At 41.4% G+C, this 18,997-nt stretch overlaps 1 protein-coding gene across 11 annotated transcripts in view; it reads left to right on the top strand.

Annotated features, from left to right (window-relative positions):
- Window positions 1-18,997, top strand: part of TLE4 (TLE family member 4, transcriptional corepressor) — a 144,035-nt gene that overhangs the window by 43,824 nt on the left and 81,214 nt on the right. For 7 of the 11 annotated variants that reach the window (XM_044265835.1, XM_044265834.1, XM_044265831.1 and 4 more), the window contains one exon: window positions 5,195-5,269. The exons of the other annotated variants lie outside the window; for them this stretch is intronic. In XM_044265835.1, coding sequence (XP_044121770.1) covers window positions 5,195-5,269 — 75 coding nt within the window. The remainder of the gene's footprint in view (window positions 1-5,194; window positions 5,270-18,997) is intronic. 11 annotated transcript variants of the gene reach the window in all.

Raw genomic sequence — 18,997 nt, 5'->3', positions numbered from 1 at the left:
AAGGCCTTTACTAGTTCTGAGCAAGTGGTTTTTTATGTACATGTGGCTAATGAGTCCTGTTGAGCAGGAAGGGCATTTGGTCCAAGTTCAAGTTTATCTTTCACTCTAGAGTATTGTGTTAGCCCTCTGCCTGTTCTCCCTCCTGTCTGGCTCATCTCACTGTCATCCAGTTTCTTTACTATCCTAGGTCTAACTGAGATGCAGAACTGATAACACTCAGCTGCTTTAAAATTTCTAACAAAAATTTTGCCCACCTGGGGATATCTGGGTAGTACGATCGATTAAACATCTGACTCTTGGTTTCTGCCTAGGTCATGGTTTCAGGGTCGTGAGATTGAGCCCCACTCAGGCTCCTCACCTTAGCTCAGAATCTGCTTGAGATTCTCTCTCCCTCTGCCTCTCGCATTCATGCACGCTCTTTCTCTCTTTCTCTCTCTCTCAAATCGATCTTTAAAAAAAAAAAAAAAGAATGCCTTACCAGGATAAAGTCCAAGTTTTCTACGTGTCATGCAGAGCCTGTCTGTGTTTGGCCTCCTCCTGCCTTACACATTTCACTTCCGCTAGTACATGGTTCTAGAGAGCATGCCTGGGCCCTACCCACGTGACTTCTGGCTCTTGCCTTTGTTGTTATTTTTGTGAATACTTTTCCACTTAAAGTTTTGCCTGTGTGTTTTTCCCTGCCCGAGAAGGCTTTCATTCCCACCTCGCTTTGTCTCTCCCAATTCTGCCCCTTAGCCTGTTCTCTTGCAACCATCCACATTGGTTCTCTTCCTTGACAGACCCGCGCCTTTCTCCTCCAGGGACCTGGCCCAAGCTCTTCTCTCTGCCTGATTTCTTTTCTCCTTGCTTTATCCACAGAACTCCTGCGCATGCTTCTGGTCTCGGTTGTTGGGTCAGCTTTCACAGGAAGCCTGCCCTCAGCCCTCAGATTCCATTAGCTATTTTCCCAATAAGTGATTGCATAGCATCCTGTAATTTTCTTCATGGAACTTATCCTCCCGTTGTGATATTACTGAGCCTTGTGGGTGTTATTCATTCACTGAGTGTCTTGTTCATGACTCTAGTCTTGGTTCCTGCCACAGTCATCTGGCACACAGTAGGTTCCTAATAAATAATTGACTGAATGAATAAGCAAGCAAAACCTTTCCTGATGCTCTAGGAAGTATGCTGGGCATGACTTCCTATAACCTCCCCTAGTATTATTTTATGTCTTGGCTTTGCTATATAATATAAGATACTCTGTGTCTGTGAGTTCCTTTTGAGCATTGGGGGCCATTATCCCAAGTGCTGACTTTTTCATGTCACGTGTCAGGAATATTAATGTTGTTCATTATAAAAATCCTACTTCACTTTACACCTCTGCCTTTACCCACTACCTCTTTACTTACCCCATCAGTAAAGTAGGTAGGAGGTAAGGAGGGGGGAGTGGGTATGAAAAAAAAAAATTCCAAGTTGTAATGTAGAGGTTTTTTCCCCTGTTTTTATTAGAAGTACTTCATCTGTTACCATGCCCTAAAGTATTGGCTGGCAGGTATGGTCATTGTCATCTCTTCCCCAAAACCTACATTAAACACCTGTTACACATCCATTAGTGGTTTGTTAAGGTCTGTTTTCTCAGCAGGCTTTGTTGGACTTAGGACTTCTATCGTTTCAGTCTCTTTCTTGTTGAAAAAAATTAATCTCAAGCCTTTTCCTGAAAAATGCAAAAAATAATTTGATGATGAAAGTTAAGTAGGAAAGTGACTTAATGTGTAGAATTTCATTTTAATGCTGCCATCCCTGCTTGTATTCCCTAAATCACAGTGTTTAATTGAGATACAACTTACACATCACAAAATTCATTTGTTTAAAATGTATATATAATCCAGTGATTTTCAGTAAATATACAGAGTTGTGCAGCCATAATCACATTGCAGGTTTTTTTTTTTTTTAAAGGTTTCTTTTTTAAAATTACAGATCTCAGTATTTTGAAGAATAAATTATTGGGCTTTCCCCTTTCCCTTCCGAGTCCCAGTTAGAGGCCTCCCTCTCTCCTCTTAGGCTTATTGATATATTCTTAGTAGCACTTTATTCTACCAGCACTTTTGCTGGTAGAAAAAGTTCAGTCGGGGCCCCTATGTGAGGGAGCAGCTTGAGCAGTAAACGGCACTGCAGAGGACTGTTGCCCTCTGCAGATTGACTGGGGCTGGAGTGGCTGTGACCACTTGTGGTGAGGTGGCAGAGGGGAGAAGCAGGAAGTGGGAGAGGAAATGAGCTGCAGGGTGGAGTGGGAGGAGAGGAGCAGATGGGGAAGGGGAAGAAAAGGGGAAGAGATGGCAGACGTAATGGGAAAACCATCAGGGTTCTAAGGAGATGTGAAAACTTGCGTTTTCTGAGTCAGAGAGCTTATTTGTTAAAATTGGAAATGGAAAAAAAATGCTACCTTTGGGGCAGTTTTTGAGGATTTGGGGCTTCTTCATCGAGTGTTCATTTTTTTCTTTGTTTGAACGTTTGCCTTTTCTTTCCTGGGGTGTGCTTCTTCTCGGGTTACTAACACGGCTGAGTGAGCAGGGTCAGGGTGTTTCTGGTGCTTTCAGAGCACACTGGGAGGAGGCATTCTTTGCCTTAGGGAGCTTCAAACAGCAGATGATTCACAGTTGTAAGCAGAAATAGGGAAGCAAAATCCTGAACTACAGGTAGAGTTCAGCTGTGGTGTTAGCCCATGGCCACTACCATGAAAGGAAACAAAGGAGCTGAATCATGACTTCCATTGTCATTTTAGCTTTTTAGCAAGAGTTTCTATAGGGACATCAGATGTCACTGTTCTGGTTCACTGCTCTGTTTCTGGTTTTCTCAGGAAATGCTCTTGATTTTGATGCTGAGCCAGAAAGGTATCCTTTCTGCCCTCAGGCATCTTTGCCTGTTTTGGCAGTTGGGAGTCCAGGTGATGAAGCAAGAGTTGAACAATCTTCATGGTAGAAAGGCCTTAACTAGCTGTATTTTCTGCATGTCCGTCTTACAGAACTGTTCTTTGAATACGTAATATAAAGTAGAGGATATTTACTAATGTGGAAATATTTCAGTAATATATAGAAATTGGACAGAGTAAGAACTTAAAAAGGCTTTTGTTGAATGTTTGGATTCATGAGTGGAATGAATGATATGTGTTTTGGATGTGTGCTCATGTGGTCCTTTTGGCTTTCAGTTTCTTAAAGTTTTGAGCAGCCATTATTGAAAGTTAGAAAGTAGAAGGTGGAGAATCCATTGCCAGTTGCTGTCCATATACTCACTTTGAGTATTTGAAAAAATCCCAATCATCTTACATGTCATCTTTTTCTCTGTTGTCCAAGTACTGCCATTTTACACTACTCTGACAACTAGATTGCTTTAAATCTAAACATGAACTCTGTATTTGTAGGTTATCATACTGGTTAGGGTAGCTTTAAGGAAGAACTGCTGTTACCGGTCACTGATAGAGTGTGCCCCTCTGTTCCTTCTAATGTCTTTATAAATCTTGAGGACTTTTTACTTTCTTCAAATAGAGAAGGAAATGAGTTATTTCACTTTGGGAAATATTTTAAAGAGTAAGAGAATGGATGGAGATACCTAGAAAGACTTTCGGGGCACCTGGGTGGTTCAGTCCGCTAAGCTTCTGCCTTCAGGTCAGGATCTCATGGTCCTGATACCTGGGCTCCCTGCTCCCTGCTCAGCGGGGAGTCTGCTTCTCCCTCTGCCTGTCCCCCTGCTCTTGTGCGTTCTCTCTCTCTCTCTCTCTTCTTTCTCTCAAATAAATAAAATCTTAAGAAAAGATGACTTTGGGATTGTTTCTTAAGCCCTTGTTTTAAAACTCTTAAAATTAAGAAAAAAATCAAAGGTATCTACTTTAAAGTTCAGAGTTTATTAAAAGCTCAAAATGCAGTATTCCATTTGACATTTTTCTTTCCATTATATTATAGGCACAAAATGTACATTTCTATCACGAAATCAAGGGTGAAAACATCACATATGGATAACTAAAGCAGTTTTCTTTTCCACACTCCACACCCCCTCTGACCCTACACAGCTGAGAGGTAGCAATGTTGGTCACCCTAGTTAATGGCAGATACTGTGTATATTTGAGAGTTTGGGAGTGTAATACCAGGTAGCTCAAGGGGAATCTCATGTATAATTGATGGCTTAGCGTTTTGTGTGTATTAAGCAATATGCTAGCAAAGCTTCATATTCACTTCAAATCAGTGGAGAAAGTTCGCTACATTTCTCAGCTAGGATCAGTCAAAACAAGTTTCTTCCTAGCCACACAGAGGAGTGCTTGTCTTATATAGCACGGTCTTTTTGGCTCTTCATTCACTAAACCTAGTTGAAAAAAGTCCAAAGGAGACCTTTTTTAGACTAAATCCGAGAATGTAGATACCAGAGTGTTCAAGTGTATTTAGTTGAGAATAATATTTATATCTGGGGGAGCTTGTGCACGCAGTGGTGTGTGTCCAGAAGTGAGTGAGTGCCTCCTTGCAGACACTCTGTGCTACTTCCTTTTTAAAATATTACATAAATTATCGATACTCTGTTCTTGCTTATTCTCTTTAGTACTGGATAGAGGGTGGGATTTTCCTATACTATCCACCCTAGTTTTTCCAGAGGATAAATAAATGAAACTTTTAGGTTTTAGTTTTCTATTGCACGTAAAAGAAACACCTGAAGTCCTTAGACGTTACTGCTTGTGAAAGTTGTACATCTTTAATCTCTTTTAAATCTCCAGCCCTTCATGACAGGAATTAAAGCCTTCTAGTGCTTACTGTGACAGCAATCAGGAGAGATTTTAAAAATAAGTACTTCCAGGAAATATTTTCAGAATTTTTATGTAGTTGGCAGAGAAAAGGGGGTACAAAGAAAGCAGGTGGGGATTGGGTTGTGTTGTTGTGTTTGTTAGTATTAGTGGAAGATGCTGGGCCACAGTGCACCACTGGATATCCAAGTAAAATTTAAGCTGCTTCTACCAGTTGTAGGGGTGCAGTTGGATGCCCATTACTTCTCTGCAGTAGAGACCCAGATGTACCCTAGACATTTAGTCAGTGACCACCTGGGCTTTTGTTTGAAATATGGAGACCCCTAAATCCTGTTTTGCATGTAATTGAAGTTAGAGGACATGTTAGGAAAAGCTGTTCTTGACTGACTAGAAAGCAAATAATTGTATTCTGTTTCTGATCTTCATTTATAGCACCAGCAACAAGTGGTGCAGGCTGTGGAACGGGCCAAGCAGGTGACCATGGCCGAACTGAACGCCATCATTGGGGTACGTGGCCTTTCCATTTTAGCTCTGATCTTAGTGTGTGTCATCCGCTTGCTTGCTCTCTCTCTTTAAATTTTGTTCCATCAAAAGGGCAAAAGGCAATAGGGGACCACAAAGTGAAATTCAGCATTTCACCTTCTGTCTCATGGTCTCATGTGAAATTGGATGGCTACCTCCAAAGCTTTGGATCACATTCTCTCCAATTCTAGTTGACAAGTTCCTGAAATTCTCCGCTCAGGAGACCAGATAGTTATTTTTCATATTTCTTTCCTTTGCAATCAGCACATGTTGCTGACCTTGGCCTGGGGGTAAAAAAAAAAGAAAAAAAAAAAAAAAAGATGGAGATTGCCCTGATGTAAAATGATTTGATTTCTTTGGTCTTTCCACAAATACAGAGTACCTTCATACCATTTTTGGTGAAATAAAATGTACATTTTTGTATCTCCCAGCTACTCTTCCTCCTCTGTGATGAGTGGTTCTTCAGGGCTAGTGTCCATTTGTAGTAGGGGTATACTAGATGAGAGGTGTACCTTTTGGTAAAATCGGTGGCCCAGTTAGGGTGTTCTTCCTGGTGATGGTAGTATTAATGTTGCATGGAAATCCTGCTGGAACTCCTAGGTTTGGGCAATCATTCCAACTCCCCTTAGATTTTTGTTCCTCTCAGAAGAAGGTAACAAGCAATAAAATATGGTGCTAAAACTTAAGGGATAATAAAGGTGAAAAATCTTAGCTGAAAAGAGCACAATATTACATCTCTATTTATGCAGCTGGTACACGCAGTTCCTTAGATTATTGTAATGAAGACAATACAACTATACTTTCCTCTCTCTGCCCCCTCCCAAATACTTTCTTTTGTGTATAGATGATACACAAAAGTCTTTTCTCTTTTTTTTCCTTCCCTCAGTGTATCAAACACACTTTGAAATGCTAATTATTCCATTTACTTTCATTAAAATTCAAATTGCTGAGTGAAGATGCGGATAAGGGTCGCCTGATAATCAATCTGAAGTGAAGATATTGCTTCAATTATGCCTCTGTCTTTTAACAAGGAAATCACAACTCTGGCTTGACGGCGGTGCTGGTGGAGCCGGAGTCTGATTGTGGCTTGTTTTTTAATGGGCTATTTTGAGCTCTGTTTTGTGGCCCTCTGACCACAAGAAAATACTGGTAGTAAATTGGAAGACATCAGAAATAGGAAGGGGCAACCTTTATTTCCTCAGAAGTGCGCCCTTGGAAAGAAGGCGGAATCAGACCCAGCCGTGTAGACTCATCTGTCGTACACTTCTACGCTCTAGGGATGAGGGAGAGATGAGAGAGGAATACATTTCACAAGCAGTTTTTATTTCATAAAACTCCAGAAAATAGCAGCAGGTTAGATATTTTTTAAAGTTGAAGAAGCTGTAATTTTAGAGTTAGCTCTATGTGTCTGTTCCAGCCGTGTTTGCATGAAGCAGTCGTGTTCGCGTTGGGATGTATTTTAGTTACCAGACCTCCCAAGGTCACCAGGGATAGAACCAGCATTTCTCACCCACCACACCACTGTCTGCTGTTGAAGGAGAGAAATGTGTGCAGGAGGGCTGATAGGGGAGCGTGCTGGGTCATTTCTGGTTTATTAGTGTTCACTGTTTGTGTGAACTGCAAAAACACAAGTGTCCATCCTACCTTAGGACTGGTTGGCAGCAGGTTCTCCGGGAAACAGAGGCTGTTTTGTTTCTTTTCCCAGTCTTATTAGTTACTGTCTGCACAGTGGAGAGATTAATCTGAATCAAAACCCCATTGTTCTGTGTTGACTATTTCTTCAAAATAGGAGGGAAGATCTAAAACTCAGAACAGGTTCCCTTCCCTTCACACATCAAGTATCTTTTCAGTGCTGTTTCATATATCTATTTGATTCTACATACCATGTTTTGGATGGGATGGCAGATTGCCTTTTCTCAGGGAAAGGGTGATGTATGAGACTGTTGTCAGGTTACTGACCTATTGTGTATATATGGATTTAATTATTAAAATCTAGCAAGCTTAATTTTGTGACCTAAACTACTTAGTTGAAGATCTTACTCGGTAGAGCCACATACTATCAAAGCAGTGCTGTTGGGGATCTGGTGGGGGTTCTAGGTTATTGGGGTCTGAGCAGGAAATGGAGTCACTGTCATACTCTCTTACTATTCTGAAAAACAGATTGCAGAGATAGAAAAACAAACCCCAGCAGTTTTAGGGAGTCACAAACCAAATGAAAAAACTCCCAACTCACTTGATACATCCCTACTCCTGCTTTTCTCTATGGTGTGTGGTCTTTGTCTCTTTCAGCCCCGGTGATGCCTTCTGTCCAGTAGTTTTCAGTTATCACATGTTGGAATTTACAGCGCATGCCCGCTCCTCTGTGTCCCCTTGAGCATGGCTGTGTTGTGAGGTGCTGCCATTTTGACTTGCTACCGAAAGTGATGAGGGACCAATTTTATATATATTTTTTTGTACTTGGTTTTGGGATTGGAGTCGGCCATGATTTTTTCCACTGAGGGAATGAAAATTTTCCTCCCAAGAGGCAAAGACTCATCTAAAGCCCCTGCGAACAGACCTTCATTTGTTTATCACTACATATGTATCTGTTTTATATGTATGCACACCATGCAGACAAGCGCAAATGTTCCCAGATTTAATGAAATCTGATGAAGCACCTTTTTAACTCTGCAATATTATTCTACCTTCATTGGTAAATGAGCCAAACCAGTGATCCATGCAGTTTAAATGCAAAATGCTGAAGTGAGCCCGAAACCTGGAGAGGCGGCTTGTTCTCTTGACAATAAGCTAGTTGTGTTTAATGGAATGAAACACAGTTATAATGATTTCTTTCACAGGTCATGTTCAGTTTAAAACTGTTGATAGATTGAAATAAGTTAAATATCATTTATCTTTTATTTATAAGGAGAAAACCTAGGAAAATTCCTGTGTTGTAGTCTACAGTCAATATTTTGTGTGGTGTTTTGAGTTGGTCATATTTCACATTTCCTTGAAGCTTTCCCGGAGTTCCCCCAAATGGGCTGAGGGAATGTTATGTATCTAGTTTGATCTTGTCATGTGTCCTACTAGCCACTGTGTTTTTAAATTAGAATCTCTGCGAGATCACACTGTTGGAACAGCACACAAATTGTAGTTTTAAATCAGTAATATGATCTAATTAGAAATGATGTTTTCATTTCCTGTATTATTAAATTGAGTCATCTGACTATCTTAAAATGCTTTTTAAATCCATTACACTATATAATCAGCACATGCTGTGTGAATGTGGTTATGCTTAATAAAGGAGACTGGCTTGGAACCTCATAAGAATTTCACTAAAGAAGGCACCATTAGGGGGAAAAAAAAGTTTTGTTAGTATGAACATTGGAAAAGAAAATGTTCGGCTTTTAAAAATAGAAAGTGGGGTTCCTTTGGATTTCCCTCCACGTTCTTTTTTTTAACCTAACTCTTTGAGGGGGGAAGATGGTAGAAATATGCATTAAAGAAAGAAAGAAAGACAAACCCTTAAAAAAATTTCTTAAGAACAGGTATGCCATGGTGTTTGTAGGAAAATGCAGTTTAGCACAAGAAATGCTGAACCTCAATTTTTAGCAGTGACATTTTAATGATAGGAAGTCTGCAAAATTATTTGCCATCAATTGTGAAGGCAATAACAAGCCTTGGTGGTTTTTCACACTCTCTGTGTTAAGTGCTTTCAGAATGACAGCGTAAACTGTGTTAGAGAACTCCAAGGAAGTAAAACTGATTAAAATGTTCATGCTTGAATGGTGCTGATGGAATAGTTCATTTGGACTTTCTCTACCTCCTGCAGCTCAAGCTGAAATATTAAAATTCAGTGGATTTAAATCTCTCTCCTCTCAGCTCAGGAAAAAAACATTACATTTTAATAGGTTTTAAACCCATAATTCATTGGTTTGGAGCAGCACTATTAAATCTATTTAAATATTACTTGTATTACTAAGGAAATGATTTAAATGACTTTGCCTTTACTATCCTATGTGTTTGAGTTAGTTTAAAAAAAGGAAGACAATACCTTGGGGGATTTTTTTCTTCCTCTTAGCATTTTGTTTTATTGTCCTTGTCATATGATTGGGCCTTAAATTATATACACACACAGAAACACACACACACACACACACACATACATACACATACACACACATTCCAGATTGGCATTTTGGCTGAGGGTCTTGCGGTATGACAGTTTGAAAATGTATGTCCCTCTTTTTCCATGATAGATTTCAAAACTGCCATTTTAAGGTCCAGAGGCATGTAGATACGCCATTGTGGTAGTGTTTCTTGTTGTCTTTGTAAACTAATCGGTCATGAGGCAAAAAACTGGAAGATACAAATATGTAGGTATTTATAAAAATGTGTGTGTGTTCCTGTCTGTTCTATCACAGCTTCCAGTAACACAAAATTTGACATATAATTAAAAATACTTCATTTTGGGACACCTGGGTGGCTCAGTGGGTTAAAGCCTCTGCCTTCAGCTTGGGTCATGATCCCAGGGTCCTGGGATCGAGCCCCGCATCGGGCTCTCTACTCCTCGGAGGGCCTGCTTCCTCCTCTCTCTCTGCCTGCCTCCCTGCCTACTTGTGATCTTTCTCTCTGTCAAGTGAATAAATAAAATCTTAAAAACAAAAACAAAAACAAAAACTTCATTTTTCTCAACAAAAGCAGAAAGATACTAAGTATCCAAGAGCCACATTTTCATCCTACCTCTGTATTTGCTAATAAAGGGCTTGCTAGAGGTATTGTTAATTTTGCCATAGTTGTGCTCTTGTCCTGTTTTGGGCACAGGTGTCCCCCCCCACCCCATGCTGAGGGTGTCCCTCCTGGGCTACCGCATTCCCGCAGTTCCCTTACTCCCCTTGTCTGCCTTTCTCTCTGGCCCTGGCCAGTACAACTGCAGTGTTTCCCCAGGCCTGGCAACACCTGTCCTCAGCCACACGGTGAAGCTCTTGCATTTCCAGGTGCTCTTGGTGGGGAATCCACCCTTCACTTACTCCGGAGCAGTATGAAAGGGTCAGGTATATACACTGACCCCCATGAGGTAATCTGGACACACAGGCAAACATCCGGGGAATAACCCCCCCCAACCCCACCCCCGGTCCCGCTGCTGCCCCATTGGTGGGTGGGCAATTTTGAGATCCTTTCTTCATTGCTCCACAAAGGGTCCCAACAGGACGGAGTTCCAGCTAGTGGCCCATGGTAGTCATTGACTCAGGGTTACATACCTTGTTCTCAATTTCCATTCTTCCCTGATTCACTGTCCCTAGGTCTCACTCCTGTCCTGGGATCATTTTTTTAAAAATTACGTGCAGCCAAAGTCCTGTCTCTCTACTTTTGGACGAACTAGGAAACTCAGGATTTTACTTCATCAGCTCCAAGCCCGTCAGGGGGCTTTCTGATATAGGTAGGCAGCTGTACTCAGGTGCTGGGATCGTGGTGTGTTTTCGGACATGAGTTCTGCACATAAAACATTATTTCTTGAACAGCTTAGCTTTCAGATTCTTTTTTAAATAAATAGTTTTCCATAAATTTGTAGACGAGCTTCCCTTTCTTTTTCTTCTCCCAGCTGATCTATAATATGGAATAAACTTAAAAACAAGCTGTGAAATAGATTTGGGTTTCATCAGAGATCGTTAAGTCCACCTTTGTGACTGTCTTTACCAGACAGTGTGCCTGCAGTTGAAAGGCTTTATGAGACATGCTGGCCCCTGGCTGCTCGCGGCTTGCGGGGATAAAGGCTGGGGGAGGGGGGCTGCAGTTCTGCAGTTGCGGGGCTCTGCTCACCTGCTCTCACGAGTCCTTGTCTCACGAGTGCACGAGTCTCACGAGTCCTTGTGAGAGCAGCTGAGCAGAGCCCCGCAACTCGTGCGTGCACGGGAGCCAACGCGGTCTTCATCCTAAGTCTACACATTCCTCTCTGTCGGTATGCCTGCCCCTCGCTCTTTCTGTTTTGTTTTTCACAGATTCATTTATTGTGGATCAGGGGGCTACATTATTGATTGATGCAGTCATAATCTAATCTTTGTACTACAATTTGATGAGGCTCTAAGAAGCAGTAATTTCCCTTCTCTCATAGCGAAGACTCTCATATATTTAAGTAATTTTTTTTTTTTTTTAGCTCTGTCTCCACTTTAGGACTCCCTAAGAAACCTGGGTAAAGAACAGGATTTCTAATTTGTATTTATGGTATATACTCTGTCAGATTCTGTTACATAGCTTTCTTAGAAGAAATTTCTAGACGCTAGTCGGTTTTCCCTCCTTTCTTCCTCCCTCAATCCCTCCCTCCCTCCCTTCCTTCCTTCCTTTCTTCCTCTCTTCCTCCCTCTTACTCTTTTCCCCTTTTTCTCTTCCTCCCTCCCTCTCTTCTTCCCTTCCTGTTGCCAACCTGAAGTGCTACTCTGCAACCCTGAAGTGCTTCCTCTGTTGAGGAAGGAACCCTTCTCTCTCTCCTTCCGGCTAAAACGTGTATTTCCATAGCTCAAGGTAGAACTCAGCACAAAGTGTGACAAGAGTCTCAGAACGTGTCTTGGTGGGTGCATCTGACTTAGTAAAAGGCCTGTGGGCTTTGCGTTTCCACTATTAAGGAGATGTAGAGTTTCCCAGATCTGTGATCTGCCCTTCGTTCACACCAGAGCACAGCAGGCCGAGCCTGTGTAGGGGTCTAGGGCTCTGGGTGTAAGAGTTAACACAGAAAAACAGGTCTCACTCAGGGCAGCTTGCAAGCTTGCACTTTGTTATCCCTTTGATTGGTTAGTGGTTTGTTGTGTTTCTCTTTTTTGCACCCCTTTTTCTGATTCTCTTATTGACCTCTTGCCCTTAGTGTCCCTACAAGCAGCAGCAGTGCCCGTGTAGCTAGACCCTCTGCTTTGTGCCCTTCGAAGCTGGGAGGAAGGCAGTGGGCAGGCTCCCCAGAACAACAGCTCAGGGGTTTAAGGACTTAGGCTAAAAGGACTGTTGGTGTGTGTTCTCCTCAAAGCTCCCTAGGAAATTAGTTTGGGAATTTTTTACCTAAAAATGCATTTATGATGCTAGGTGTTTTCCTAAGGTCCTTTGTGAAAAGGTTAGAACCTTTTATCAAATGGTTAAAAATGATGATTATATCTACCCCTTCATTCATGCAGCAAATATTTGAATACCTTGACCAAGTCATATCAAAGGGGCACATTTTATGTTCTCTTTGAATGATATTTTTAAACCTCTTCTAAAGTGTATTCTGAAATGATTCTCAAATTACATTTGAATCATCTTTAAGGTTTTGGTATTTGTAAGCTTTCTGGTTTTGCATTTTACTACACATAATCAACTTTCAATTTACACATTTTAATTTCAGTAAAACTTTAGTTTCCAAGGACAACAGAACAAAGAGAGACAGAAAACATAATAAAAATGAGACATACATTTATGAATTTATATTTTTTATACTTGGTAGTAGGAGTTAGCAAGACATTCATTATTGATATTCTGTATACTTCAGAAAGATTTATCGAGGTATAATTTATATAAAGTGAAGTTGACCCTTTCTAGCATAGAGTACTATGGGTTTTGACAGCTGAATACAGTCATGTAAACTACCACCACAATGGAGAGAGAGAATATTTCTCTCTTGTCCTCCTCCCCAAATTCCCTTGTTCTGTATCATCAGTTTTTATCCCTACCCCAGCCCCTGGCACCTGCCCATGATGTTTTTTCTCCCAAAGTGAGCCTTTTGAAATGTCCCATAAATAGAATTAAACACTAATACGGCCTTTTGAGTTTTCATCTTCATTTAGAGTAATGCATTTGAGGTTTGTCTGTGCTTACCTGTATTCCTGGTTCCTTTGTATGGCTGAACGATATTCTGTTGTAGGGTAGACTAGTGTGTTTACTCCCTGAAGGACAGTTGGGTTAACTGTAGCTTTTTGATTATGAACAAAGTCCTAGTAAATACTAACATACAGATTTGTATAAGTTTTTGTAAGTGAATATAAGATTTCCTTTCTTCTGGGTGATTTTTTCTCCACGTTTTGCAAATATTTCCTCCCAATCAGTAATCATTCTTTAATCTTTTTTTAATAGTATCTTTTGAAGAGCAGAAATTTTTAACACTGAGGAAGTCGGGTATATGAATTATTTCTTCATGAGCCTTAACTTTTGGTGGTGTCTCTCAGTAATCTTTGTCTCACCCAAGACCACAAAGATGTTCTCCTAGCTTTTCTTCTAGAAGAAGTATGTTGAGGCCTGTGATCCAGTTTGAGTTTACTTTGTTTGTGGTATGAGATGTAGATGTAGTTTCTTTCTTTCTCTCTTTCTTTCTTTAGGTGGACCTTTGATTCGATGGTTCCAGCACATTTGTTAAAGTAACTCTTTTCTCCTTTGAATTGCCTTTGCACCATGGTTGAAGATCTAATGGCTGTATGTATGTGGGTTCTCTTCCAGACCCTCTTCTGCTCCATTAAACTGGGTGTCTGTTCTTTTGCCAATGACAAACTGTCTTGATACCTGTAGCTTTCATTATCGATATTCCCATTTCCGTTTTTTGCGTATTTTTTGCTGTTTTTGCTTTCTCTCTTTCCAGTACCCCTCAGAACTTGGGTCTTCATTGTCCGTGTCCTAGAGACTGGCTGGTGAAAGAAGGGAAGGAAATACAAGCTCAATAAAAAAACTTTCTTAAAATGGTCTCTATTTTGCCTCCAGACTGTTCTGTCAAAGGTGACTCCACTGCCTGTCTCCCTCTGGTCTCCAGCCTCCTCCTCATAGGGCTTCTTGTTTTACACATTTGTCTCTCTCTCCTTTATCCTACCTGATCTTCTGAAATACAGCTTGGGTCCTATTGCTCCCCTGCTTAAAACTTGTCTCTGAGGGCTGCCAGTTTTGCTTAGAATGAAACCTAAATATCTTACTGTGGCCTACAGATTTCTTCATGAGCTGAATCTTTGCCCACCTCTCTGATGTTATATACCACTCATTCTCTTCATTTGTATTTCACCCACATTCCCACACTGGCCTCTGTCTTCTCTCCTTGGGTCACCCCAGGCTGCTTTTGACCTCGAGTTTGTGCGTCAGTGCCTTTGAAGGCCTACCCTCCATGTCCTGACGTGGTCTTCCTAGTGCTCCTTGAAGTCCCAGCTCATGTCTCTCCGGAGAAAGGAGTTCCCTGATCAGCAGGCTTTAGTAGCTCGTTTACCCACTTCCTTCTCTGCCATATTAGCCTGTTCTGTTTTTCTCATAGCATTTACCATTTATTTGTTCATGAATGCATCACACCGCCCTCACTAGCAAGTGAGATCTTGTTCACTTTTCCTGCTGTGGTGCCTAGAACAATGTGTAGCTCATCACATTCAATTAATACTTGTACAGTAAAGATTCAGTAATTGTTTGTTCAATAAACATGCAGTAAGGGATGCCTGGGTGGCTCAGTCATTAGGTGTCTGCCTTCGGCTCAGGTCGTGATCCTGGGGTCGTGGCATGTGGCATCGAGCCCCCACATGAGGTTCCTTGCTCTGCAGGAAGCCTGCCTCTCCCTCCAGCACTTCCCCGGCTTGTGTTTTCTCTCTTACTGTGTCTCTCTCTGTCAGATAATAAATAAAATCTTAAAAAAAAAAAATTAAAGGGCGCCTGGGGGTTAAAGCCTCTGCCTTCGGCTCAGGTCATGATCCCAAGGTCCTGGGATCGAGCCCTGCATCGGGCTCTCTGCTTGGCAGGGAGCGTGCTTCCTCCTCTCTCTCTCTGCCTGCCTCTCTGCCTACTTGTGATCTCTCTCTCTCTCTGTGTGAAATAAATCTTTAAGAAAAACTTTTTTAAAAATACAGTAATTTATTATGTTTAATAAATATTTGTTAAATGAATAAATACTCTATTTTGAGCTATTTTTGCACTCCCTCCCCGCAATGTACATACTGTTTTGAGAGAAACTTTGGACTGGTAGAAAATCTACAATCCTGAGTATCACAGTATGATCTTAGGAATTTCATTTAACAGTTTTCTCACCTGTAGGCTGCATGGCTGGACCAGATAGCCATTAAAGTATTCTCACTTTCCTAGCATTGTATGCATCGTATGGATTCTAAGCCTCTTTATTTTGGTAACTGTAGAGTTTTTTATTTTAAAACTAGAGAGCCTTTTGTGTCACAGTTATTTCTCTTGATTTACATCCGTAGGCTTAGATACTTTTCCCTCAACAGGTAAGTAAAAATAGCAAATGTTTATGATTTGTTTTGTGTCAGTACTGCTTTTAATCTTCACATCAACCCCGTGGTGGAAGATAGTATTACTCTCCCAGCTTTACAAAAATTGAAACCAAGGCTCTGAAGGGGTAAGTAGTTTTCTAAAGGCCACGCAGGGAGGAAGTGGCAGAATGGGGGTTCACACTTAGACCAACTTCAGAGCTCACACATTTAACCATTCTGTTAAACTTGTCCCTTATTTGTTCCCTTGACTCTGTGTTCTTCTTTCTTTTATACTAGGATCAATAGTCTCTTTATCCCAAGACCCACTGTAGGATTGTCCAGTGTTTAGTGTGCAGGGCTGAGTGAGGGAAATGGAAATTGGGTGTGCCTTATGCACATACTGATTGGTTAGCCCGAGTTGTCTGAAGCGATTAGTTGCATAGATCATCTGGCTACTTCTGACTCATACTGTGTTTCTCCCTGTCTGTTCTAACTTTCTCTCATGTGTAAGAATCACAAGTTTTTATGAACACCACTTTTAAACCGAGGTCCTTGGTGTTTTAAGTTTAGGCCCTTGGATCTTCTTGGATTTCATGGTTGGGTATCAGGCTGTCTATTAGCTCCCTAAAATGTTGACAAAATTATGGGTGGGTGAAAGAAATACGTACATTTTCGAGAGAAGAAATTTTGGACTTAGTTTCCCAAAAGGTCCCATGACACAAAAGAGGTTGAGCCTGCGTTTTATGGCTGTAGAGATGTGCTGGGTCTTGGTGGGAAATAGTAAACGTCCTGGGGGGATGTGTGCAGCTAGAAAGCGGTTGTCTGCAGCATTGAAAGGAGACATTGCTAGACAGAGTTGCTCAGAAATCTGGAGATGGGGGAGTTCGTTGAGCTGTTGATGGTTTAAAAATAAAAAAACGAAAAACAAAACAACCCAAAGCTCTATTTGGTTCGTATCATCATACGTACTATGGAACATAAGTCAGCCATTTAAACATTTAAGCTTAACTGACAGTTCGTGATAATGGCTGGTCAGGATGTTGTTTATATTAAGAGGAATTAACGGGAGCCAGGAGCTGCCTTCATTCATATAGTTGTATTAAAAACAATACAGGCAAGTCAGTATTCCTTCAGAAACTTGATTAGTTTCCTGTTTATACCAGCACGCTTTAAAGTGCTGGGGCACAATGGCAGCTAAAAACTGGTCCCTGCCTCTTTGGTGCTCATGGGGAGAGGTAGATCCGAAGATGGATAAATCGTGTTCATATTAAATCATGAATCAAGCACCGGGGTAGCAGTTACCCAGTGAAAGCAGATGTGTGAAGGTAAGCGAATTATAGGCAGCAGTGGCTGAAGAAGGGAACGTTGGTAGAGGAGGACCCTAGAGGGCCATTGGCCTGTCAAAGGCACATAAATAAGAAATCTGTGGGGATTGCCAGTATATTGGGGGGAGTACTATTTGAAATTATTTCATGGTCTTATGATAAACTGTTTACTTTTTTCCTGCTTTCCATTTCTCCATCTGGAGAAAGTCTTGTCCATTCTGCTTGTGAATAGCAGCTGCTTGGTGGGGTGCCATAAAAAGCCCACTGCAGTAGTCGCGCGGACCCAGTAAGCGATAGTGAACGCTAAGCCCTACACATAAACCCTGCAAGGAAGACTCAGAGGGGTACATTCACAAACCCTCTTTAAGGCAGCTCCACAGCCGTTCTGTCCCTTGTGATTTTCATACATTATTTTCCCATGGTAGATTTATAAGAAGGGGGAGAGTTTATCCAGGCACCCAGATTATCTTCTCCACGGGGCCAGTGCCGCCGTGGCTCTGAAGCGGACTGGCAGTCATGTATTTTCCCCCCTGGGTAGTTCTGGGTTGACTATAAGCAATTTGTGGAACGATCTCTGCGCGAAAGAGTATCTGGGAGAAGGAACCGTTATAAGGGGAAGTTGAAGCTGCTGCCTACTTGGATTAAAAGCTCAGAGAGGTTTGGGGTCTCTTTCAGCGAAGAACTTCAGACTGGCCTGTGAGCGAAAATGGATGTCGAGGCAAGTTTTGTTGGTTGTTTCTTGCAAGCTGAGCCTGTCCCTCCTGCTGAGGAGGCCGACCCATCCAGGTGCTCTCTCCAGTCCTTGTAGCTGGGCTGTGTGCCAGTGACCCCATCCAAGTCCCATGAGATAGAAGAAAAACCCAGAAAAAGAAAATTGCCCTCTTTCTGCATATGAACCTGGTTGTGTGAGGATGAGTTAATGCTTGGAGCCATCTTGGTATGGAAATGGGACATGAGAGAGGCCGCGAGAGCCAGAGGGACGTTGACACAGACCTTGATATGGCCAGGTCATCCGACTAATCCTGGACTTGTTAAGTGAGAACTAAAAATCTCTGTTACTTAGGCCACTTTGATTTGGGTATTCTATAGCTTATGGAGGAACTGTCTTCCAGTGGGTATCTTGTGATGCCGTGGTGACTCCATATATACATCAAAATTGGAAACAATCTAAATCTGAACCAAACAATTCACGTAAGTGGACTCTCAAATATCTATACAGTGGCATACACTGTGCGGCAGTTATAACTGATGCAGTCAAAGCATTACTCAGGGATATGGGAGAAAGTTCGATATGCGCTAAAGAAGAAAAGAAGAACTTTAAACTGAAAGACAGCATCATGTTACTTGTGGTTTAAAATGCTTATGTATGATTGAAAAAATACAAGATGGACTTGATCATTACATTAGTTTTTTTGGCTGGTAGGATTTTGCATGACTTAATTTCTTTATATACTGCTTGTTCCTTACACACATGATTTCTGATCTAAAGAAGTTGTAACCTCTGTGAACTAAAAAGTGCTCTCTAAAAATAAGGTATTTAGAAAAATTACAAAGCAAAATTTGTATTTATAGGCCCATTCCTCCTCACGTCTGCCCCATCTGAGTAAATAGTGCAATCATCTGCCCAGTGACTGGGGGCCTGGTGTTAACAAAGTATCCTGAATTCCTTCAGTTATTCTCATGCCCTTCTCCTCCCTAGCCGTGTCTTTTCACGCTGCTTCGACTTATCTTCAGTCCTTCTACTCTTTATGACTTGTGCTGCCACAGCCCTAATCCGAGTCATTGTACGTTTTTGGTTTGAGCCCATATTACTTCCCGCTGCTCCTGGTCTCTCTCCTTTCATCTGGGTCACTCTGCCAGTCTCACATAAGCATTCTGTATTTTAAACATTTTAAAATTATTTAATACTCTAGCTTGCAGTACTGATTAGTCTTCATTTTAACCAGTGGAATAAATACTCAAAAATAGATCCATTCATATACATCAGAGGGGCATCTAGTTCAGTGGGGGTGGGGGGGGAAGATGGCCACTAATAAGTACTACTGAGGGGATAGTTGGTTATTCTTGCAGAAGAAAGGAAATTAGGTCCACCTATCTCCTCATTTGCAGAAGTCAATCCAAAAAGCATACGAAAGACAGAACCTTAAAACTTTCAGGAAAAAAAAAGAATCTTTATCTTGGGGTAGAGAAGTATTTTTTAATGGGTCACAGGAAGCTGAAACCATGAG

This window comes from Neovison vison, chromosome 9, assembly GCF_020171115.1.
Source record: "Neovison vison isolate M4711 chromosome 9, ASM_NN_V1, whole genome shotgun sequence".
In the NCBI taxonomy this organism is placed as follows: Eukaryota; Metazoa; Chordata; class Mammalia; order Carnivora; family Mustelidae; genus Neogale; species Neogale vison.
Note: the sequence above shows the minus strand (reverse complement) of the source record. Positions and strands in the feature narration are given on the sequence as shown.